Source organism: Achroia grisella, unplaced genomic scaffold, assembly GCF_030625045.1.
Source record: "Achroia grisella isolate CSIRO2021 unplaced genomic scaffold, CSIRO_AGI_Agris_v1 utg10437, whole genome shotgun sequence".
Taxonomy (NCBI): domain Eukaryota; kingdom Metazoa; phylum Arthropoda; class Insecta; order Lepidoptera; family Pyralidae; genus Achroia; species Achroia grisella.
In genome coordinates this window covers 1-24506 of record NW_026712561.1, presented here as the reverse complement: position 1 = coordinate 24506, position 24506 = coordinate 1, and the positions used below count along the sequence as shown (strand labels likewise).

The 24506-nt window shown below is 42.8% G+C and overlaps 2 protein-coding genes and 1 pseudogene across 2 annotated transcripts; 2 read left to right on the top strand and 1 right to left on the bottom strand.

Moving 5' to 3' along the window:
- The first annotated feature begins 10947 nt into the window (after nucleotides 1-10947).
- On the top strand, nucleotides 10948-11838 carry LOC131844150 (uncharacterized). Its single transcript, XM_059192986.1, has one exon. It carries the CDS (start codon nucleotides 10948-10950, stop codon nucleotides 11836-11838), a length of 891 nt encoding a protein of 296 aa, XP_059048969.1.
- Nucleotides 11839-11864: 26 nt separating this feature from the next.
- LOC131844071 (keratin-associated protein 19-2-like) lies at nucleotides 11865-12667 on the bottom strand. The gene is made up of 2 exons (XM_059192882.1): nucleotides 12662-12667; nucleotides 11865-12188 (listed from the first exon to the last, which is right to left on the bottom strand). The coding sequence occupies exons 1-2, from the start codon at nucleotides 12665-12667 to the stop codon at nucleotides 11865-11867; spliced, it is 330 nt and encodes a 109-aa protein (XP_059048865.1).
- Nucleotides 12668-12701: 34 nt separating this feature from the next.
- On the top strand, nucleotides 12702-14071 carry LOC131844415 (uncharacterized; annotated as a pseudogene).
- Nucleotides 14072-24506: the final 10435 nt, after the last annotated feature.

Here is a 24506-nt window from a genome sequence, read left to right as displayed (position 1 = left end):
AGGGCAAAAAGGATATCAAGAATAGGCAAGATCATATTACGACTAACGCTGTCGGTACCTACAGCATTGAAGAAATTGAAAGCAAACTCTTCTCAACATCACAATCGGTCAATTGATCAAAGAAAAAAGGAGAGCAGTCAGGGGTGGATAAGGAGGAAAGATTACGTAGTGTATTAGATTTTACAGTAATATCTATAGCAGGAGAAGAACAGAAATGTTGGTTGAGACATTCGATATCCATAGTAACAGGGTTATCATTACTTTTTTCCCAACCCCTAGTGACTTGAAATTTTCAGACTTTAGCTGGATCACCGTTTTCAACGGATTTGTGAATGTGGCGTCTTTGTGCTTCTCACATCCTATTACAGGAATTCTAAGCGCTGATATAATCATTCCGACATCTGTCCGAGTCTGACCTAAGCGGACTTAGCTTTATTCTTTTTCAGTATCATAGTCTTGATCTCATCTGTAAGCCAGGGTGCAGGCAAATGCTTAACCTGACAGGGCGGACAGAACATGTTTTGTGTAAAGATCTGTAATTAATTTATTAAATCGTTCAACTTGATCGTTTACGTCAGATAGAGTACCAATAGTAAGACCAACTACGTTCTGGGCGTCTTTGCGCAAACAGTCCATATCGATAGCACCAAAATTGCGCTGCATAAGGATTTTACGTTTAATTTTAGGAGGACGAATTTTATAGGAGAATAAATAAGGTTATGGAAGGAAAAACCATCAGCAGGCAACTGACAGAGCCGACAAGGTCAGGAGATGTGACGAGGATTAAATCGAGCAAGGAAGGATTGCAGCTAGGAAAGAAATGAGTAGCATTTGAGGTAAGGTTAGCAGGTTGCAGGCGTTGACTACAGATTGAAGACGATTTGCCCGAGTCATTTTTTTAAAAGGCGGGTGTTAAAGTCACCCATAATAATGGTATGACTATAGGAAGGAGGTAGAAGGAGGTTCTCTAGGAGTTGCTCAAATAAGGAAAAATAGTCAACCGTAGGTGACGGGCTATAGAACACTCCTAAAGAACTTTAGTATGGGAGAGTGTGACTTCTATAAAAAGATGCTCAGGTTCATGGGAAGGATTAGTGCTGAAAGAGAATAAATCAAAACGAAAGGGATATCGGAACGCAGGTATAGGCAACACCACCGCCACCTCTGCCAGTGCGATCACAGCGAACAAGATGGAAACCAGGTAAAGAGTAGGAAATTGAAGGAAGACACGGCTTTAGCCATATCTCGGAAATGAAGATAGCGTAGAAGATTATTTACGTTAAATGTTGAAAGCATTTCAGGAAAGTGTGCAGGAATACTTTGCGCGTTAATGTGAACGGCATTAAAGTTTTTAGGTACTTCAAGAAAAGGTATTATTTAAAATTTCATCCAGGAAGAGACGCGCTGTGAAAGCTGTCATCGCTGGTATGATCCGAAATAGAATTAAACGTGTCATCACCATCACTATCAATATACATGTGTGCACAAAAATATAAATACAAAATACAATATATATAAAAAAAAGAAAAAACAATAATATACAAACAAAAATAAACTAATATTCTTCTCTGAGCGTCTACCTGCTAGTGGATTTAAATTCAATCATAAATGTACATATGAAAAAGAGAAATTACATCATAATAGTACCAAAAATAACAATAACTTAAGGGTAAATTTAGGTGGCAATATTAAAAACTATGGCTGTATAATGCCAAATGGGCTAAGTTGGCTATTTTAGTCTAATCTACCATAAATACTTATTTCAATATAACAACTGTCAACGTCAGTTCTGTCAAAGTCATAACTTTATCAGAAATGCCGAATCTCAACCAAGTGAAAATAATTGAAATTGTTTTTAATGTGGGTTGATAATAGAAAAAGTAAAAATTTTGAAAACGTCACAAGATACAAAGAAAATTAAAAAATACATTAAGTTAAATTTACCTACCCACTGAATTTTGTAAAATATAAGTAAACCCTACGTAAATAATACCGCCACCACGACCACTACAACAGTTTGCCGAGGAACAAGATTATTTCTTCCAAAATGCGCTTAGATCGCGTTACAGCTGCCGTATCGGATGTCTTCTGGGCAGTGACGAGGTGGGAAGTTGTAGGCGGCGTCGTGATATCACACACAACACTCTGAGACAAATTAATGAGCCGGTTTAGGTCGGCACTGAACTGACTTGATGTTTTTACCGTCAGTTCCGATGATCAGCACAGCTCCATTTTGTGTCCAGCACTTAGATATACCAAAGTGTTTCCGCTCATGAAAGCCTCATGTCTGACTTTAGTGAGAATTCAGACAATGTGATCCCACTACTTTTAAACCCAGTTTTCGCTGTCCACACTTTGTGCACCTCAATGCTGCGAAATTTAACAAGTCGGGACGAGGTTTCCCTCGTTACACGGCCCATACGATGAATTCTGCATATATTGTCTAGTGAGATGGATACTTTAAGTTTCTCAGCAAACAACTTAGTTACTTGAAGAGTCAAATTTGCGTACAGTCTTCACGAATCCCATGAATCAACAATATCTTGCGCGACTGTGCATTTCAAGATGATCTTGCTGTTGTGCCAAAACTTGAACTTGATGTTGGAGATTAATCAATGAGTCTCCGATCAAGGACTTAAAATTAAGAAATCTGCAGCAAGTAAAGCCAGGAGTAACTGGAGCACCACTAGCTTTCTCAAGGTTATCCTGGAAGGCTGCCATCCTTATTATTAAAGTGCTCCATCATCTGCTCCAATGACTGCTGTATAGTGTCCATTGATGATGTAATTTAAAGTTGTTTAAAGTGAAAGTGCGAAGGAGATATAACACTACTTGCAGGTAGAACACCACTATACTTATACTTTATGCATAAAATATAATGCAAATAATTAGTAATTTAAAATTAAACAATTAAATAAATAAGACCAAAGTTTCTATGTGTTTAGTAGCTAATACAGCTACCCTCCATCACATTCATTTCAACACATCAACATTCTGAGCTCGTTTGAGATCCCTTCTTGAGCGTGATGCTATTTCCTCACCGATATCCATCCGGAGGTTAATTGAAAGATTGATCATCTCTAAGAATCTCTAATATATAAGATAATATATAGTGATTCTAGGACCTGAAGTTCTATTTAGAGGAGCATGGACAATTTTAATTAGGTTCTTGCGTGTCAGTCATAGGAAAATAATTAATATTATTCGCCTTAATATAATTAATATTAGAAAATGCCTGTGCATTGTCTGGATGTGTTTTCCATCCTGAGTATCATTTGCATCCTCTGATTGGATGTTTAAGGTTTTTGGATCTGGTATACATTCCTCATGATGCAGAAACTTATACCATTATTGTGTAAGTATAGTAAAAGTATTAGTGTAAGGTATTGTTGTATATTGGTATATAGACAACTGTAGTATGTGACGAGTTCGTCCCGCTGACGACTCTGGTTACATACTAGAAAGTTAACGTATATACGTTAATTAGCATTCTTCTCAGTACAAAAGTATAGTTTACACCTGAATTAATTTAAATGTTACATTTTAAATTGAAAATATACCCACTAATTCAATAATTACTATTTGTTAAACATAATGTATTGAAATAATTATTTAATTTTTTAATTTATTTATTTTATTTTGTTTTACTTTTTAACAGGTGTTTATTAAAATGACAAAAGTTATGAATACTTGGTTTTGTGTACAGTTCCCGCTGAATAGCACGTCAACCGTTATATTTTTAATGCGGTGATATAGCCCAACTGACTATCTCGATTGCATTCTTCTGGAGAATAACATTCTAAATATAGTTTGTATAAAGGTTACCTGGTCGATGAACGACATTTGCCAGTCTTGAGTAGTGTGTTGGTGACACGCAGTCTTCTCGATTACTACTGGACACTTTACTATAAAGATTCCTCCGACGTATTTTACGTTTAAAATTTCAATTTTTTAATTTAAATGATCTAGATCTTCTACTAAAAAGTCGGATTGTTTCCTTTTTGCCATTTTTTGTAAAAAAACTGAATTAAAAGACGGATTATGCGGTATATAGTACGAAGCGGCTGAGCACTAAATTGCGAATGAACGGAAACTTAAATGAAGTAACCAAGTTAACAATCCACCTACAAAAAAAAAAAAAGAAAGTACCCTCTCAACAATTGTGCAAAAGCGGTGTCACTTGTGCGTTACTACATGTTGTTATATATATTTAGTACTAATCTCGAGGACGAAGCGCAAAGTATAATATTAGTTTTTGTCGCAGCACAAAAATATATTTTTATCGTTTCCGTACAAATAGTAATTTTACAGTATTAATCTACAATCCAACATTTTGTTTCTTACAATCAGCTAAATAATTTAAATAGTTTCATAATATATGACACAATGAAAAAGTCATTTATTTTATAAAAAAGGCAGTTAGTTTTTATTTTAGTGAAAAATAAGAAAATTCTATTTTCATACAACAACCATATATTTATTAATACCTATACTTTATTATGTTTGTGTTAATGCTTTTTAAATAAACACCCACACATTATTTCTGTATAACCTACAAAAATGGCTAAATAATTTAATTTCGGATAGTGCCACACCACAACACTCTTTAAAAAATGTAAATAATAAAATGTGAAGAATTTGTGATTGTTATTAAGTTTATTTTTAATATGTACGTCAGAACAGAGAAACAACATTTGACATTTATTATTATTTGACATTTGACATTGACTTTAATTTTTGTAATTTATATTGTAAAACTTTAAGTTGGGCTAAACAGGACTTGTATCCAGAGCCGTAAAACAAATTAATAAAAAAAATCTCCAAATTTGTCTCGCAATCGGCCAATTTCAGGTTTAAAGAAAAAACACATACACACGATATACGATTTTATCATAAAAAAGTGTCAAAAAACAATATTTTCGCTAAACGTCAACGTCATGTTTTCGGCAAGATCTTTCGTTTTACATTATGTTATCTGTGGTTTTGTTCTCTGTGATGGATAACTTATTGGCGCAAACGCACACACGATGTGTTGATTGGTTGTTAGCTAGTGAAATGAAAAGATGGCGAATGGCGCAAACGCACGCGATGTGTTGATTGGTTGTTAGCTAGTGAAATGTAAAGATGACGAATAAGTATTCAACCGCATAAAGATAACCTTGTATTTCCGTTTTGAATCCCTTACAACCCTTTTTACGCATTAAAAGTAGCCTATGTCCTTCCTCGGCGTCTAGACTATCTGCGTACTAAATTTCATTTAAATCGGTTCAGTAGTTTTGGCGTGAAAGCGAGACAGACAGACAGACAGACAGAGTTACTTTCGCATTTATAATATTAAGTAAGGAAGGAAGTAAGGATTATCAATAATCAACTACATTTTCAACCAAATCAAGAATGTACCTAAATATTACTACATAGATATATACAGAGTGACATACAAAGTACATAAACACAATATTCTCGCATACAGAAAACCAGTTTAAAATCATAAAAATCGTCATACCTTCACCGCATAGGAATGTTACAATAAAAGAATGTAGGTAGGTACCAAGGCAACAATTCTAACGGGCTGCTTTATATTGACTACTTAGTAGGTAGATGTAACCGTTTTAAGATAATTCACTCAATTTATATCAATACATTACGCTAATATGCAATGATACATTTATAACTTTTATTAAATGTGTATTAATTAGTAATAAACACCTACTCAACAAAATACTAGGTTTATATACGCAAATAGTACTTTTAATTTACGATGATTAAACACGATCACAAGTTATAGGTAAAGGTCAAAGGTCAAGACGAGTAATGTAATAGTATTAATTTAATTTAAGGCAAACTAAGCACAGATTTATTTGGAATAAACAATTACTAGGGTGTTCCGGGTACGGAACGGGCCAGATCAAATGTAATCAGAGGTTTCCAAACCACGCTCTGCTACCAAAATGTTAGGGAATTTACTATGTGTATATATATAGTGAAAAATATGTGGAAGCGTCTGTCACGTACCTGTATGGTTCTGCGGATTTCTTGGGCTTCAGGGTCTCGAAGATATCTTCGCTAGCTTTCCAGTTTCACAATAGGTTTAACACAGTTGGTTTCACAGTAGGTTTCACACAGTTCTAATTTATTTTAATTCACAACACAATGCGCGCGTCATGGCCGCCGTATAGTCGGTTCAGTACTAGGTAAGATAGGGGAAGGGAAGCGCGGGAACAGAAAACTAACGGACTCTAATATAATAATCTGTGCTTACGATGTTACAGAGTAGATTTTGAACAATAATATTAAAGTCAAATATTCAATAGTGAAGATCGGTTGTTGTTGTGTCTGTCCCGACGAAATTTCGTACCTGACCTACCCTGGATATAAATTGGAACACCATTTTATTCCACGGGCCGGTGTGTGCGCTTATGTCAGAGAGGATATTTGTTGTCGCCGTCTTGGTACACTTGAAGGTACTGATCTGTCCATTTTATGGTTGCGTGTAGCCCAATCACGCCCATCACGCTAAATGGCTCGGTTCACGTACCACCGACTATGCGGAGAGATCTGTTTATGGCTTTGCTTTGGCGTATGGTTTGACGCAACTGGTATCCTCGGCTACGTGAATTCCTGATGTTGTTGACCATATACCTTCACTGTTGGACCTTCTGCTGACTTCTCATCCAGACGGAAACCCCACTGGGATCCTCTGTTCATTGAACACGGAGCGAAGTGCCTCTCACGCGTCCTTCTTTGCCGCGATCTACTGGTCGATGTCGTGTTTGGCATTTTAAGACGGCAAATTGGAATGAGATGCGAAGTTTTTTTGCGTCTTACCCATCTTACGAAGCAAACTCGCCGCGAGTTTGCTTCGCACTGGACGATCCTGATGCAATAGCTGAATCTGTCACCGATGTAGTACTTCAGGGATAGGAGATGTTTATTCCAAATTCCCTGATACCTGTCGGTGGTAGATCTTAGTCCTGGTATGGCGGATCCTGTAGATCGGCGCCTCGCCGTATGCAGGAATGCTTCCGTGCCTGGATTGAAGCTGTAAAGTCGAGTGATCCAGCAACCAGTGCCCTTAAGAGGAAGTATAGCTCCGCTTCCAGGTCCTTCAAAACAGTTATAGCCACAGCAAAGTCGGAGCACATCAGCAGAATTGGTAGGAAACTGAACAGTCTTCCATCAGGATCCCGGGCTTTTTGGTCTCTTGCCAAGGCTGCTCAGGGAAATTTCTGTCAGCCATTTGTTACACCACTGCGCAGAGAGGATAACTCGTTGGCCCAACATGCTAAAGAGAAGGCCGATCTCCTTGGATCTCTTTTTGCATCCAACTTGACACTGGACGATAGTGAGCAATCACCGCCGGTCATCTCGCGGTGTGAGACTTTTATGCCAGAGGTAAAATTTACCCAAAAGCTGGTACGTAAGTCTCTTTTCTCCCTAGATATCCACAAGTCGTGTGGGTCTAACAGTATTCCTGCTATTGTGCTTAGGACGTATGCACCTGAGTTGGCTCCGGTACTAACGCGTTTTTTCTACAGGTAGTCCTGAAACTTTGGTAGACGGCTTTGGTTCATCCGATCCCTAAGAAGGGAGATCGCTCAGATCCAGCTAACTATAGGCCCATAGCCATCACCTCCTTATTCTCAAAGATCATGGAGTCGATTGTCAACCGTCAACTCCTACGATACCTAGAAGTGAACCAGTTGATTTCTGATCGTCAGTATGGCTTTCGCCAGGGTCGGTCGGCTGGTGATCTTCTAGCGTATTTGACACATCGATGGGCAGAGACTATTTATTAAGAGTAAGGGGCCCTATCTGTAAGTCTGGATATTGCGAAGGCCTTTGATCGGGTTTGGCACAAAGCTCTTCTCTCAAAGCTACCATCCTTCGGGTTACCTGCGAAGTTATGCAAATGGGTCACCAGCTTTCTCGCTGATCGGAGCATCAAGATCGTAGTCGATGGTGCTTGCTCCGACCCACACTCTATGAATGCTGGTGTTCCACAAGGCTGTGTGCTATCTCCGACTCTGTTCCTTCTGCATATCAATGACATGTTACAAGTCAACAACATTCATTGTATGCGGATGACAGCACTGGAGATGCCTTGTACAGCGGCCATGCTAATATGTCGCAGGCAAACGTTATAGAGTACCGGAACAAACTTGTGTCCGAAATCGAAACTTCACTCCATCAAGTTTCGGTTTGGGGTCAGGAAAATCGTGTTAAATTCTACCCCAAGAAGACACAAGTTTGCGTGTTTACCATTAAAGAATCCATTGTATCGTATCTCCTCAGTTTCAAGACACTCTCCTTGATGTGAAGCCAAATCTCGAGGTCCTTGGCGTTGATATATCCAGTGACGTTCAGTTTTGCGGTCATTTGGAGGACAAGGCTAAAATAGCCTCAAAGAAGCTTGGTGTGCTCAGTAGAGTGAGACGGTATTTCACGGCGGCCCATCGCTTGCAATTATACAAGGAGCAGATCCGGCCGCATATGGAATACTGTTCTCATCTCTGGGTGGGAGCACCACAATACCAGCTACTTCCATTTGACCGCATTCAGAACCGAGCAGCCAGAATCATTGGTAATCAACGTCTATGTGACAGACTCGACCCATTGGCTTTGCGGCGAGATATTGCATCTCTGTGCATTTTCTACCGTATATATCACGGGGAGTGTTCTGAGGAATTGTTCGGAATAATACCAGCTGCTGAGTTTCACCACCGTACCACCCGCCAGAAACTGAAATACCATCCTGATCGTCTGCGGATGAATGGCGGTCTTCCACAGTGCGGTTTTCTAGAAACTTTTTGCCTCGCACAACCACATTATGGAATCACCTTCCAGCAATGGTATTTCCGAACCGATACGATATTGAAACCTTCAAGAAACGAGCTTATTCCTTTTTAAAAGGCCGACAACGTACTTGCAATTCCCCTGGTGTTGCGAGTGCTCATGGGCGGCGGTAATCACTTACCATCAGGTGAGCCGCATGCTCGTTTCTCCCCTTTTATAAAAAAAAAAACCCCGATCAAGACACAGAACAATGAAGACCAGCATCGACGACCATCAACACCGACAGACATAATGGAACGAGCCATAAACAATTTAACTTTATTTTTCTAAAATAAAAGTAGCCAAAGTTACTCCTTATTACATCTGCTACTTGCCAATAAAAGTCCCGTCAAAATCGGTCCAGCCATTTCAGAGATTAGTCGGAACAAACAGACAGACAGACAGACAAAAATTGTAAAAAATGTTATTTTGGTTTATGTACCGTATTTATATTCATATGCATGTAGTAAAAAACGGTTATTTCAATTTTATTTATATGTATAGATTTGCGTCGGCTCTGTCCTTGTATCTAAATCTGTACCGATCGACTATTTATTTCGCATCGGTCAGCATTTATTCCATGCATATTTAGTGGGTGAATCGGTCCGTCCGCCCCCACTGCTTTTGCTATTTTTTCATCCAATAGCGGAACTGTAGATCCCTCATCGAACAGTGCATATATGCTTTGTTTTCCTTTCGGGCCGATTACAGTGACTGGACATACTTTTAATTTGATGTCGGTACTCTTGTCAACTGTCGTTGTCGTAACCACTTCGTTGTCGATGTCTTCAGCGTTGTCACCGGTGTTTACACTGAGCCCTGTGTGTTGGTGCAGCAGCGGATGGTAGCGAAGCTTACACGTGCTGACGCCGCACGGTATTGCTTCGCAATTGTGACGTTTATTTTTACTAACGAGACATTTAAAACACAGACTGCCTTTTTTAACAATGTCCCTTCGTTGATCGATTGTTTTTGTTGTAAATTCAGGACAAACTGTTAACTTGTGTTGTCGTTTGCAGTCTGGGCACACAATCACGTGTCCCTTATTCTCATTTTCTACAGTTTCAACTGTAAAAACATGTCTCTTATTCCTAGGCGGTATCGCTGTCTGCCTATACATCGTCGGTAGTCGCAGTATTTCTTTTTTTATGTATGTAGGCGCCGAATATCCATATTTTATAGCCCTTCTCGCCTCTTGCATAAGATGGTTTGAAAGTTGAATTATTTCTGGATATAACAGTTCTGAGTCAAGTAAAAAAAGGTTATCTGTTCAACCCGATGCTGACCAGGGAAGTACTGGAGAAAATGAGTCCCCATCAACGATCTGTTATACCCGGTAACATAAGGAAATGCTCACAATCAACATTTCCAGTATTGCTGACTTCAGCAATACTGAGTACCGAGGCGAAGCATAGCATTGAGGCGTCAGTCTCATTCCAAATTTCATACAAGTCACTCCTCTGTACTATACTTTATAAATTTATTTTTAAATAAATTCCTTTTTTTTAAAAAGGGATTTTTATTTCATCGAATAACATTTGGTGGCAGCGTAAAAGGGATCCAATAAGCGGATCTCCGGTTCATCTCCATCCATACAAAAACTTTGTTATTGTGTTGTGTTACTGTGTAAAAAAAAAAAAGAAAAGTGTGCTTCCTTTTACTTTTCTCTCCTCTTAAAAGTGAGAGTGTTCAAAACTTTATAAAAAAAGTGAGAAGAAGAATACAAACTCTGCATCACTCCCAAATAGTGGAAAAAATAAAATAATAAAAATAAAAAATAATACATAATTGATAGTTATTACGCAACAATACATAACGCATAGTGCAACTGCGTGGGCTGCCAGACGTCGCGCCCGCCGATTCCGAGAACTTCGATCCACAAACACCCGTCTGCAATGCGTCTTATCTCTATATTAATTGCGCACTTAAGTACGTAAGTCCTTGGTCATACTTAAATACTAAAACATCTTCTTTTTTTAACATTGAATAATTTCCATATTAATTATTATTTAATAAATAAAAGTCAGTTCTTGCCATTTAAATAAATATATATATAAATAAATAATACCACTATATCTAATGTCAAAATCAGAAGCAAAATCCAAGTTAGTTACAATGGCAGAAATTGACTTGCAAATGTTGTTTAAATTCATAAGTGAATTCGATGGAAGTAGGGAAAAGTTGAATCCTTTCCTCAATAATTGTAGAAATGCTATTGAACTAGCATCACCACATCAAATAGATATTCTTTTTAAATATATAATTAGCAAACTTGAAGGTCGGGCACAGATTGCTTGTTCAATCAAAGAATTTACAGACTGGGAACAACTTGAGGAATTTTTAAAAAACCAATTTGGTGAAAAGAACTATTACATTCATTTATTATGTGACCTTCAAGCGTGCAAACAAAATTACAATGAAGTCGTTAATCAGTTTGCTCTAAGAGTAGAAACCTGTTTAGCTAAATTACTCACGAAAATAAACATTTCTATTCCTACTAAAAAGAAACTAGAACTCTCTGGTCGAGTCGCTGCAATGCAGGATTTGGCCCTTCATACATTTATCACAGGACTCAACCCGAAATTGTCTACTATAGTCAGGTGTCGAGATCCCGACACCCTTAACAGTGCTATTAACTTTGCTGTAGCCGAAGAAAAGATTCTACAAACGTATAAGCCACAACCGTCTTCATCTCATACAGGCCAATATGAACGACCTCGTCAAAATTCTAACGTCAGATATGATGGTAATCGACAGACGTCTTCAAAGTCCTCGAATGTTAATTTTACTCCGGGCAACCCAATAATATGTCGTTATTGTAAATTTTTGGGCCATTCGTTAGAAAATTGTAAAAGGAGAGAATATGATAATAAATACCGAAATAACTTTACTGCTAATCAACCTACTACATACACACAAAATCTTGTTCAGCGTGTTAATTATGTGGAGGACATTCAGTCCGAAGCTGAACCCAATTGTCTTGAGGGTAGTAATTTAAACGAGTAAGCATCTCGTCAAGGCGTCGTGCGAGATTAAGTAATACAAAAATCGACCCTATTATTATCACCGCTGTATCTACTGAATCCATTGAATCCACTGAATCCGCTGTATCCACTGAATCCGCTGTATCCACTAAATCCGCTGTATCCACTGAATCCGCTATATCCACTGAATCCGCTGTATCCACTGAATCCGCTATATCCACAGAATCCGCTATATTCACATATTCCGCTGTATCTACAAAATTCTCTGTATCCACAGAATCCGCCGTATCCACTGTAACTACTCAACCTGCTATATCCACTGTATCTATTCAACCTGCTGTATCCACTGAAACCATTAAAATTACGCAAACTCTGAAACCCATGGAAGTTTTCGAAATCGCAAATGATTACTCAAACAAATACTTACCATATGTCTCTGTTTTCACATAAGTCTCCGAATTCCCACAAGCTCTTCTCGTAGATTCAGGATCATCGATTAGTTTAATCAGACAATATAGCATCTCAAAAAATCAAAAACTTACAAAGGAATTTGTCACTATAAAAGGAATTGATCCCGACTGTGAATCCACTAAAACCATAGGCCATTTTTATTTAAATATTAAACCATTAGATCCGTTTCCGGTAATCGAACTGTCAACACTATAGTGATAAACTCCAAGTGAAAACTAACGAATAAAAATAATTAACTGTGATCTTGAGATATAACTTCGCTACATAACACTAGTAAAACCTCTGTGAAGTGTTTAAACATAATCAGTTTTACAAGATTGCTGAAGATTGATTATAAATACAAAGCGGAATATTTACGAGGTACGAACACATACCCACATTATTACGTTACGTTATTACGTTAACGATATTTAACGTCAAGAGAACTGGCATTTGTGACATCTGACATTAGCAGTACAGTCAGTCAGTGTTGACAACAACGAGAATTTCTGCCTTTGCTAACACTACGTTCCAATATACGCAAACATACAATGGAAGGTCAGTTTCAAATATTATTCGACAAAATGAAAATTGAGATGCAAAATCAAACAGCTGAATTAAAGGATTCATTAACAAAAAGTATTATGGATAAAATAGAAGAGAAATTAATTCCTTTAGTTGAAGAAAATAAAAATCTAAAAATAAAAGTAGAAAAATTAGAAAAAGAAATAGAATCCCTGAAAAGAGGGGAGAAAATAATAATATTATAGTATTTGGCGTAGAAGAAAAAGAATCGTCAACGTCTGAATTACTACAAGAAATAAAGAAGAACCTGAAACATGATCTAAATATTAGTATAGAAGACTACGAAATCAACAAAATCTATCGTTTAGGAACTAAGATTAGAGAAAGCAATAAGCCGAGGCCCGTACTATGTTCATTTATAAACAACTGGAGAAAGATCGAAATTATTAAAAATAAAAGAAACTTGAAGACTATTAATATTAGTGAAGATTACTCAAAAGAAGTTTTAGAAAAAGAAAAATGTTACAAGCGGAACTAGCTGAAGAGAGAAAAAAAGGCAATATAGCATTTCTGAAATATGACCAACTAATAGTAAAAAAGAACATCAACAACCAAGATAAAAGGAAGAGGGAATCTTCTACTTCACCTTCCGTTTACAACAGCCACTCCAAAAAACAGATTGTTTCCTCAGTTAAGTCGAACAGAACAAATGCCTTTGATATGTTGCGGTCTAGATCCAACTCCCTTACTAACGTATCTACCACCAAAAAACAATAACAATTAATAATCGGCAAACGGAAACCAAATCTAATCGAAGAAACTAACAAAGAAATAAGAACACACCAATCTCCCCCAAGCCGACTGGTCCTCGTGGGGGAAAGAGACCACAACCCTCCAATAACAAAAAAAACAATAATCAATAACAACAATAACAGTAAAGAAAGTCGTAAAAATAAAATATACATAGCAGCCCTCAATGTACTCACGCTAAAAAATGAAGAAAATATTACAGAACTAATGTATGCGCTAAAAGACATCAAATGGGACATTGTTGGTCTCAGTGAAGTGAGAAGAGTCGGTGAAAATATCATATCTTATCCAGACTACCTATTTTGTCATAAAGGCGAGACCCCAGGCCTTCATGGGGTTGGATTCATTGTTAAAAATAGTTTAATTAATTACGTGGAAGAATTTATAGGTATTTCGGAACGTATTGCAATATTGAATCTGAAATTACCTGAATATAAGAACCCCTGGTCTATTGTACAAATATACTCTCCAACTGAACAATCTGATCAAGAAACTATAAATAAATTCTACTTTAATCTAAACAATGCTATCCAGGAACACGGTCATTAAAACCTTATAATAATGGGAGACTGCAATGGTCAAATAGGACAGAGACGTCCAGGAGAAGAAAAGGTACTAGGATCATACACATATAGTAGTAAAACAAGAAGTAGAAATGGAGAACAGATCATGAACTTTGCCCTTGAAAATAACCTAACCATCTTAAACACTATATTCATGAAAAATAAGAAAAATATGTGGACTTGGATCTCACCGGACAGTAAAACAAAAAATCAAATCGATTTCATAATGACTAATAAAAATAGTTATTTCTCAAATTTTTCCGTAATCAACAAATTGAACTTTAACACCAATCACAGACTAATTAGAACAGAACTGGTATTAAACGAACCAAAAAAGTCTAGACCAAGATGTGGAATAGCAAAAGTAACGATCGGAAACCATCAGACTGAACAAATAACAATTGCTCTAAGGGACAAATTCAGTGACTTCAATCTGAAACAAAGGATTTAGGTACTTGCAAGACAAATACAACTGGTTAGAAAATATAATGAAAACCCAAATACAAAAAATCGCAAATATAAAAAATGAACCAAGAAAATGGCTATCAACAAATACCATACAATTACTAGAAGAGAGAAACCATTAATCAGCGCTCGAGGCATAAATGACAGAAGAAAATATCTAACGAAGATTAGTAAAGAAATAAAAAATAGCATAAGAAAGGACAGGAAACAAAGAAAAATGGAAATTCTAGAAAGGTATATATGGAAAACAGGCGGAGCCAAAAGCATACAAAGACTTGAAAAACTCAATGGACTGGATAGTTAAAATGAAAAACTATGATGGAAAATGGAACCACCGCAGAGCAGACATTCTGGAAATAGCCACATCTTATTACAAGAAACTGTACAAAGGGGACATCACGGAAGGTGGAATCGATCTGGTCGGTACCACAAGCGTTCCTAGTATTCTTAGAGCAGAAGTCGAAAAGGCTATAGTTACCCAGAGATTAGATAAAACACCGAGTCCCGATGGCATAAGTAACGAATTCCTAAAATATGACAAGGAAATCTTAATACCAGCCCTCACTGATATGTTTAACACTATATTAGAAACTGAAATAATACCTCAGCAATGGACAGAATCTAACATTATCCTGTTATATAAGAAAGGAGATAAATTCGAAATAGGAAACTATCGCCCTATCAGCCTTATGTCAAACATTTACAAAATCTTCGCCAAGGTCATTTTAAAACGACTTGAAAGAACGCTAGACGAACATCAACCGATAGAACAGGCTGGATTTCGTAAGGGTTACTCTGTCATTGATCATATCCATGTAGTTCGTCAAATTTTAGAGAAGTACAAAGAATATCAACTTACATACTATATTGCATTTGTCGACTACAGCAAAGCATTTGACTCTCTGCTATACAAAAATATATGGGAAACATTAGCGGAACAAGGGGTTGAGCACAAATACATCAGATTAATAAAGAATGTATATATTCATAGTACAGCTAGGATCCAGCTAGACAAGAAAGGTCATTCATTTAATGTTGGCAAGGCGTTAGACAAGGAGACCCCCTATCTCCAAAAATATTTTCAGCTGTTTTGGAATCAGTTTTCAGACAAATCAAATGGAAAATATTTTGGTATCATGGTAAACGGCGAATCTTTAACACATCTGAGATTCGCTGATGACATAGTACTATTCGCTGAAACATCTAAAGAGATTAATGCTATGATCGCAGATCTTGCCATAGAAAGTAAGAAAGTAGGCTTAACACTGAACCCAGAAAAAACTAGAGTGATGACAAATGGAACTAAAGACACGATACTCTTAGGTAACTCTGAAATAAATTATACTGATGAATACATCTATTTAGGACAGCTTATAACTCAAGAACAACCGATGCATGAAGAAGTAAAGAGAAGAATTACTAACAGCTGGAGTAAATATTGGAGCATGAGAGAGGTTATGAAAGATAAAAAAAACTTCATATTAGTATTAAAACCAAACTATTTAACACCTGCATTTTACCCGTCCTTATGTATGGATGCCAATCGTGGACTTTAAGTCATGAAATGACAAGTAAACTCGCAAGTTGTCAACACGCTATGGAAAGGAGTATGCTGAATGTCAAGAGATCAGACAGACTGAAAAACTACATCATCCGGAATAAAACAAAAGTTACAGATATAAATTTGAAAATTAAAAGACTCAAATGGAGATGGGCAGGTCACATAATAAGAGGAGATGATAAATGGAGTAAGAAAGTGACAAGATGGTATCCCAGGGAAGGAAAATGGAAAAGAGGCAGACCCCACACAAGATGGGATGATGATATTAGGACAGTGGCAGGAGTAATGTGGAACAGGGTGGCACAAGAAAGAGAAGAATGGAAACGATTGGAGGAGGCCTTTGCCGATTGGCAAACAGATCTACAGACATTAAAAGATCCAAATAATAGAATAACTATTTTCGTTTTAAGTTTTAAAGCTTTGTTTGATTGTTTTTAAAATAATGTATAAGTTGAATCTGAATAAAGGCTATAATAATAATAATAAATAATAATAAACCATTAGATGCAAACCAACGTAAACAAAATATAGCTCATCAATTCCATGTAGTAGAGAACATTAACTCACCGTATGATGGCATCATTGGTAATGATCTATTAACTAAATTATCTTGTAATATCGATTACACTCTCGTGATACCCTAAAAATTAATAACTCTGAAATCAAATTATATTTCAATGAACCAACTTACCTCATACCGACACGAACAGAAACAATAATCGAATGCTCCGTTTTAAACCCTAATAATCTAAAAGAAGGAATTGTGCTAGATCCTTCAGAGGACATTCTAATTGCAAATTGCATTGTTCGTGTTAAGAATAATAAAAGAAAAGAGAAAGAGAAAGAAAGATCTATCCGTCATCAACACTTCTGAAAATCCGATAAATCTGAAATCAAATCTTAACCTAAAACTTATACCCACTGAAACTCATATCAATCAAAAACAAGTTTATAATAACACTTATTCTTTACAAAAGAAAAACTCTATAGAAATAACTCAAGAAGTACTGAACCAATTAAGAACTGACCATCTCAATAGTGAAGAGAAATCCGCTCTTTTACAAATATGTGCAAACTATTCAGACATATTTCATCTTCGTGGAGAAAATTTATCGTATACTATAGCTCTAGAACATAAGATTAAAACAACCACTGATATTCCTATTCATACAAAATCCTATAGATTTCCCGAAATTCATAAAGCAGAAGTTAACAAACAAGTAGACGAAATGTTATCTCAAGGTATTATCGAACCGTCCACATCCCCTTGGTCCTCACCAATTGGGGTAGTACCCAAAAAGCAAGACGCCTCAGGTGAACAAAAATGGCGCGTAGTTATTGATTATCGGAAACTAAATGATGTTACAATTGGAGATACCTATCCCATTCCGCAGATAACCGAAATACTCGATCAGCTAGGCAATAGCAAATACTTCTCCACACTAGATCTATCTTCTGGATTTCACCAAATCAAGGTTAATAAAGATGATGGAGATAAAACAGCTTTTAATATTCCAACCGGACACTTCCAGTTCACTCGCATGCCTTTCGGGCTAAAAAATGCACCATCCACCTTTCAACGGCTTATGAATACCGTACTATCTGGCCTCCAAGGTCTCCGCTGTTTTGTTTACCTTGATGATATTGTCACGTACTCACATGACCTTGATTCACACATTCAAAATTTAACCGCTGTTTTCCAAAAACTGAGAGATTACAACTTGAAGCTCCAACCTGATAAGTGTGAATTCCTTCGACATGAAGTCGCCTATCTGGGTCATATTATTACCGAAGAAGGTGTCAAACCTAATCTAGAAAAAATCAAATCTGTCCTCTCGAATTCCCTTTGCCTTATTCTCCAAAAGATATTAAATCATTTCTGGGTTTGGTATCTTACTATCGCCGATTCATACCCGATTTCTCAAAAACAGCGAAACCACTGACGTCTTTACTAGGACATTTAAATCTTAGCCCTCGAAGCGAAGACCATAACCTAGATTTTGAAAATTTACAAGTTCCCTCTGATTCCAATACAAATTCATCACCCAAATCACCCACTAATTTATCCGTACCTAACGGTAATGATGATTATACTAAATTCCTTAAATCTTTCGCAGAAAAGAATAATGTTTATGATACTAACCTCGTAGAACACAATAGTAACTTAATGAAGTGCTCTTCCGGAGTTATTCTAATCCCTACCTCAATTGATTTAGATGAGTCCAACTCGTATATTCCAAATATTTTAGATAATTTAGAAGACCAAGAAGAATTGTTACAATCCGAAAAGAACTTCATGCATTTAAAAAAGGTAGAATTAAATAATAAAATTTATTATCTTTTTATTCACTAAAGTACATTACTTTGATGAATGTACATACATTGATATCTTTAAAACACTGAAATCTGTAAAAAATAATCTACTATTATCAGCACATATTATAGATATAGCAATTTCCGATTTTAAAAATCCCTATGAGAAACACTTATTTACGAAAATATATAATATGATGACCTATCTTTTCGATAAAACCAATATATCCGTACATGTGTACCATAACAATATCATGTATCCGTCACTGTCCGAAATTAAGAAAATACTATTAGAAAATCACGATTTACCTATTGTCGGTCATCTAGGCTCCACACGAATGCTAAAACGAATATCTGAGAAATATTATTGGAAAGGAATGCGGAGCGACATCGAAAGCTATGTTCGACAATGTGTTAAATGTCAAGAAAATAAAGCCTTAAGAAAAGTTCACAGAGCTCCAATGCAAATAACAAGTATATCCACTGCTCCATTTCAACGTTTATCCCTCGACATAGTCGGTCCCTTTTTTTTTTTTTTTTTTAACGTGTGGAAAAATCTTCAAAAGACCGTCACCCCGCCGGAGGGATGGCGAGGTGGTGTGTGGGACTTGTAGTCACCAAACCCACACGGTGTACCTACGAGCGCCTATGCCGGAGCCAGGGGATTCGCAAGTGCATTCTACCCAGCTCCGACGGCGACGGCCCGCCCTGTAGATGTTGTAGGGCAGGCCCCATCTCGTTATGTGGTTAGGGCGACCTATTTCGCCCTACTCCATTCTGGAGGCGTGTGGGTACACGCGCACACCTCCGTTGCCTTTGGATTGGGGGGACTGCCTCCCTCAAGGCAGTCACCCCGGCCCCAGTGGGGGATAGAGGGGGGCGGAGTTGGATACGCCCCCACCTCCTGCCCCTGGCTCTTCTGCGGCGGAGGAAGCGGGACGAGCTGACTCCCGCTCCCTTTCCGCCGCCTCCTTCCGCGAGATAACTTCCTCGCAGAGGAGCTCACCGCCAGCCACGATCTCTCGCTACTGACCATCCTCCGAACTAAATTCGGCAGCGAGAGATCGTCCCCCACTATTCGTGTGTGAGGACACGGCGCTCACTCTCAAACATGGACATATTTCCAGCGTGTGTTGCGCCGTGTCCTCTCTCTCCGCATTCGTGGCAGCCGGTCGTCGGCTCCTTCCTCGCCACATACGACACAGATACCGCCCAAAGCAGCCGTGCCCGGACATTATCTGCGTCATGCGGTACGTCAGTGGCCATCTCTCTATTCATCCACCTTTTGAGGATGGGACGGACAGCGTCGACGGTCTCAGGCCGGCCGATGGACTGGCCAGCCTTTCTCTCCACCTGATCCTGAGGATCCGCCCGAGAATCCGGACCTCCGCGCTCCAATCTCATGGCCAGCGGGTGCCTCCCCCATGGAACGTCGCTCCGCGCGGCAGTGATACACTGACGCGTGGAGCTCCGCTACCAAGTCCCACGGAGGAGACCCCGCAGCAGACCCGCCGCTTCCCCGGATATGGTGCGGTAGCCTCTTATGGCCCCGTTGGCCATGACCTGTGGCCTGTTGAGGCAGGCCACATTTTTCCCAGACCCCCACCCCAGATGGGGGCCCCGTACAAGGCCATGGACCGCACCACGCCGAGGTATAGGCGGCGAGACATACCGGGCCCCTCGCATTTGGCAGCCAGCTAAAGGCGCCGGCGGCTGCTGCAGGGCGAGGACCAGGTTCGGAAGTGAGCGCGGAAGCTCCAGCGAGCTATCCAGGTCAAGCCCCAGTATCGAATACAGGGCTTGACCCCCGCCTGGCCACTGACGACCAGCTGGGCGTCGGAGGTGGCGCACGCCAGGCCCATGAAAACACAGGACCTCGGTCTTCTCCAGCTTATACCTGGAGCCCCAAGCCTTCTAATTCGGCCGACGACCAGCGCCACGCTTGCCGTGGCAAAGCGGGTAGCCTCCGTAGGTCCCGCCCCCAGGCGGTGACCCATGTCATCCGCGTAACACACGGAGTCGGAGTGCCCGTTATAGGGCCCGCCCCGCAGGTTTCCAATCATACCCGATGTTCCACAGGATCGGGCCCAGAACCGACACCCTGTGGAGACACCGCGTTGCATGTCCCTCGGCACTACAACGCCGTTCCGCCCCGTGCATAGCACAGACCTGTCTTCGAGATAGGCCCCGATCACGTCCCGAATGTAGGAGGCGCGCGATATTTCAGCGCCTCCCTAATAGTCGCAAGGGTAAGTGTTGAAGGCGTTCTTAATGTCTAGAGAGACCGCCAACAACACCCCACCCTGGGACGTCGCCTCTTCCGAGAGGGAGCGCACACGCGAGATCGCGTCAATCGTTGAGCGCCCCTCTCGGAACCCGAACTGCTTCGGGCTGAGATCGGGACCTACCTGAGACAGGTGTTGGACGAGTCGGCCCGCCAAGATTCGCTCGAAGAGCTTGCCGATCTCGACCAACAGCACTATGGGGCGGAACGCCGAGGGAACCACCGAACCTGCGGGGTGCTCCGCTTTGCGGAGCAGGACCACTCTACCCCCATTACACTGATTGGGAAACCGTCCCGACTCCAACACGCGTTGAACAGCGCGGAGTCGGTCCCTAGGGTGTTGGGGCCAAGGCAGGACGCGGCCGTGGATACCATCCGGACCCGGGGCGAAATTCTTGCCCCGGAGTTTATCCACGGCCGCGGCGAACTCCTCCTCGGTGATGATAGGAACCGCAGCAGCGCTGACGCCGCTGGCCTCTCCATCACTGCCACGCGGCATCATCGGAGGAGGTGTGAAGGAGGCTGTCTGGGAACAGCTCCTCCAACACCTCCTCCAGCTGCTGCGGCTGGAGACCCTCTGCCACGGGGGCGCCCAGGGGGCATGTTGCCCCTGACGAACCCCCATGGATCCCTGTCCAGGGTCTCCGGGAGTTCTTCCCTGGCTGTCTCCTTGGCCTGCTTGATGGACAGCTGCAGAACTTCTTCGTCTCTTGTACTGCTCGTACAGCTGTGCTTCCTCGTCGGCGTCGCGGCCCCGCCTGAGTCGGCGGTGCCTGGTGTACCGGCGGCGGGCGGCGAACATTCCTCTCTCAACGCCGCTATTTCCTCCGGCCCACCAGCACACCTGACGCCTAGGAGGTCGGGCCGGCTCGGGGCATCGCCGCGTCGCAGATGTGCGACAGAGCCACGCCGAACCAGCCCACCTCTGCGTCGACCTCCACAGGCCCCTCTCCGGTATGGGAACCCAGGCCACACCCGGACGATGAAGCCTCCATCAGCGTCTTTATTCAGACACCCATCTCATGGGGAGTTGTGGGACATTCCTCTCCTGGCGACCGGGGTGCGGAGCTACGGGTGAGGGAAGAACGTCTATCCGAATGTAACGATGATCGGATAGCGTCTCCACCTCATCCAACACCTGCAGCCTCGCACCCTCTGCGTCGCTGGACACAAGGGGTCGTCGACATGCGGCTCCCCCCTGCCTGTCTCACGTGTGACGGCCTCGGTTCAACACTACCGACCGGCCGCGGCCGCCCGGTCTTCCAGGACCCTGCCTCGAGAGTCGGTGATGGGGGAGCCCCATGCCGTGGATTTAGCATTGAAGTCCCCCATCACCATCATTGGACGGGCCGAGTATAGCTCCAGAGCGGCTAGCCCGTCCATGAGCTGCTCGAACTCGGCAGTCCCTGTTCGGAGGAAGAAGTATGTCCCGACAGCGACGGTTTCCCCCAACTCACACCTATGTACCCCGCTCCGCCGAATGGGCGGCCTGACGGTGGGGTCGCGGGATTGCCCGCGCCGACAATGGCCACCAGGCCAGAGGGTCGCCAGACCAATGGGTCACTTCGTGGGACTACGTATGGTTCGGCGACCACTGCAAGATCAACTCCACTGCCGCCGCTCTGCAGAAGCAGATCCTTGTTGCCGCGCGCAGTGGTTAATTCCCTGCAGGAGGCGATGGACTGCCTTTATTGACCGGTGTCCATCACCTCAGCCTCTCCCCGGCGGCCATTGCCGCGGGCCGACGACAGTGCGGATCCCCTCTTTTGTTTCCAGGGACTGGGGCACTTTTTGGCCCCCACCCGATGGTCGGCCTGGGCGACCCGCCGCTGCGCAAACCACGCAGTGTGGGGCCGCCGAACATCCGGCCGCTTTGTGGCCGGGAACCCCACACCGGTAGCACAAGCCACTCCGGTCCTCCTCGTGCGAGCACCAGGCCAGCACGTGCCCGCGTTCGAGGCACCGGAAGCACCGGAGTGGCTTCTGCCGCAGCAACTCCACAGCGGCTGGGGCCAACCGATCCGGATCCACCCTGCCGTCGTCACCTTCTTGACCGCGGCCAATGCGGTCCACACCCAGCAGGTGCCCAGGCCCGACGCCGCGCCGAATTTCCCCGACATTGACGGCGTCCATGATGCACTCGCCGTGCTGTGCCACGGCGGCCGCCACCTCCTCCCGGTCGGTACCGTCGAAGCCGCTGACCCTCACTTTCGGCCGTCTTGTGGGCCTGGCGATTCGGACCGTACCTTCCGGGAAGACGTCCCGGAACTTCGACGCGGCGCGTCGGCCTGGTCTCCCGTCTGGGACCTAGGATCTCCAGGATCCGGGCCACCCCAGTAGCCATATGTGAAGCGCAGGCTTCTATCCCCAAGGAGGCGGAGTTGATTTTATCCTTCGCCTCCTTGAGGACAGCAGGTAAGTGACCCCCGCCGCTTCTGCTCCGGACAGGATGTGACGACCACAGCCGCCGATCGCGGCGCACACCTTCGATGGCGACGGCGGGGCCGGCCTTCTTCCCCTGAGAGGAGCCCCAGAGGTCCTCTGAGTACTTTGAGTACTCTGAGTCACCTCCAGAGACGTTGCGGTTTTGCCGCTCCGTCACCACCGTGCTCCAACCATCGTTTGCGCGCCCGCGCCACGGCCCCGGCCGCTGACTGCCAGAGGCAGGCCGGCTGATGGGACGACTCGCCGGAAGCGGCGGGAATTGCACCCACGCCCCCGCAGATGGGGAGCGTCTCTGAAGCCCGGTCCCCTGCGCCAGGAATGCGGGACAAAACCTCGTACTGCCCGTCGCTTTGCAGCGGCGGGCGGTGTACCAGGCGGATTGACGCCTCCTGAAGGATTGAACTCGTGAGTCATCTCCTTCAACTCCTGGAATCGGGCGTCGACCATCAGCCCGGTCGAGCGGAGGAGTTCCGCCCGCAGGTCCTCAGTATCCACTGGCGCCGGGGCCGGGCCGGGTGCTCTCTCCCTCGCAGGCCCCTGTGGTGCCTGGGAAGCGGCTGAAGGTTTGCGGCCCCGACCTCGCCGCGAGTTGCCGCATCTGGGCTTGGAGCGCCTGGAGTTGGCTTCGGAGCTCCTTGATTCTCCTTACGGAGCTCTCCACCTGTCCTTCCAACTTCCGGCGCTCGACGGCACCCGCGGTGAAGTCCTTGTTGACGACGGCACTGCTGTCAAGCTCCTCTGCCATCATCAACACGGAGCCGATGGACTCCTTCAGCCGCCTCTGGTCAGCCCCCTTCAGGTTCCCGCACCTGTGAACCGGGTCCAAGGCAGCCCCCAGCTTTTTCTGGGCCTCCGCCCTGAAAACGGCCACAGGCTGCGGGTCCTCCTTTGGGGGGACCTTCCCCTTCCCCACAGGGACCCCCGACGGACGTATAAACGTCCCGTCATCTCCTCTCTTGTCCTGCCGCCGGGACTTCGGCGACGTGGTCGGACTCTCCGGGCCCACAGGTACCATCAAAACCACCCCGTTCCCGGACGACGGGCAGGGGATCTTGGACGGCTTGGCACTCCCGCCCGCCGCCCCGGAAGGGCCCGGTCCATCCGCGTGCGGCCGCTTCGGCACGGCCGTTTTCGCGAGTCCGTCCTCGGTGGACACCAGGCACCCCGGACATCTCGTCCTCCACCATTATCGAGCGCGTCGAGCGCGTAGAGCGCGTCGACGACGCTGAGGAGCAGATGCCCCACGACCTAGCCCGAGACGGGCCGCGACCTGT

What these genes read in the sequence shown, in the direction of transcription:
- LOC131844150 (XM_059192986.1), top strand. Translation starts at nt 10,948, where the DNA reads ATGGCAGAAATTGACTTGCAAATGTTGTTTAAATTCATAAGTGAATTC.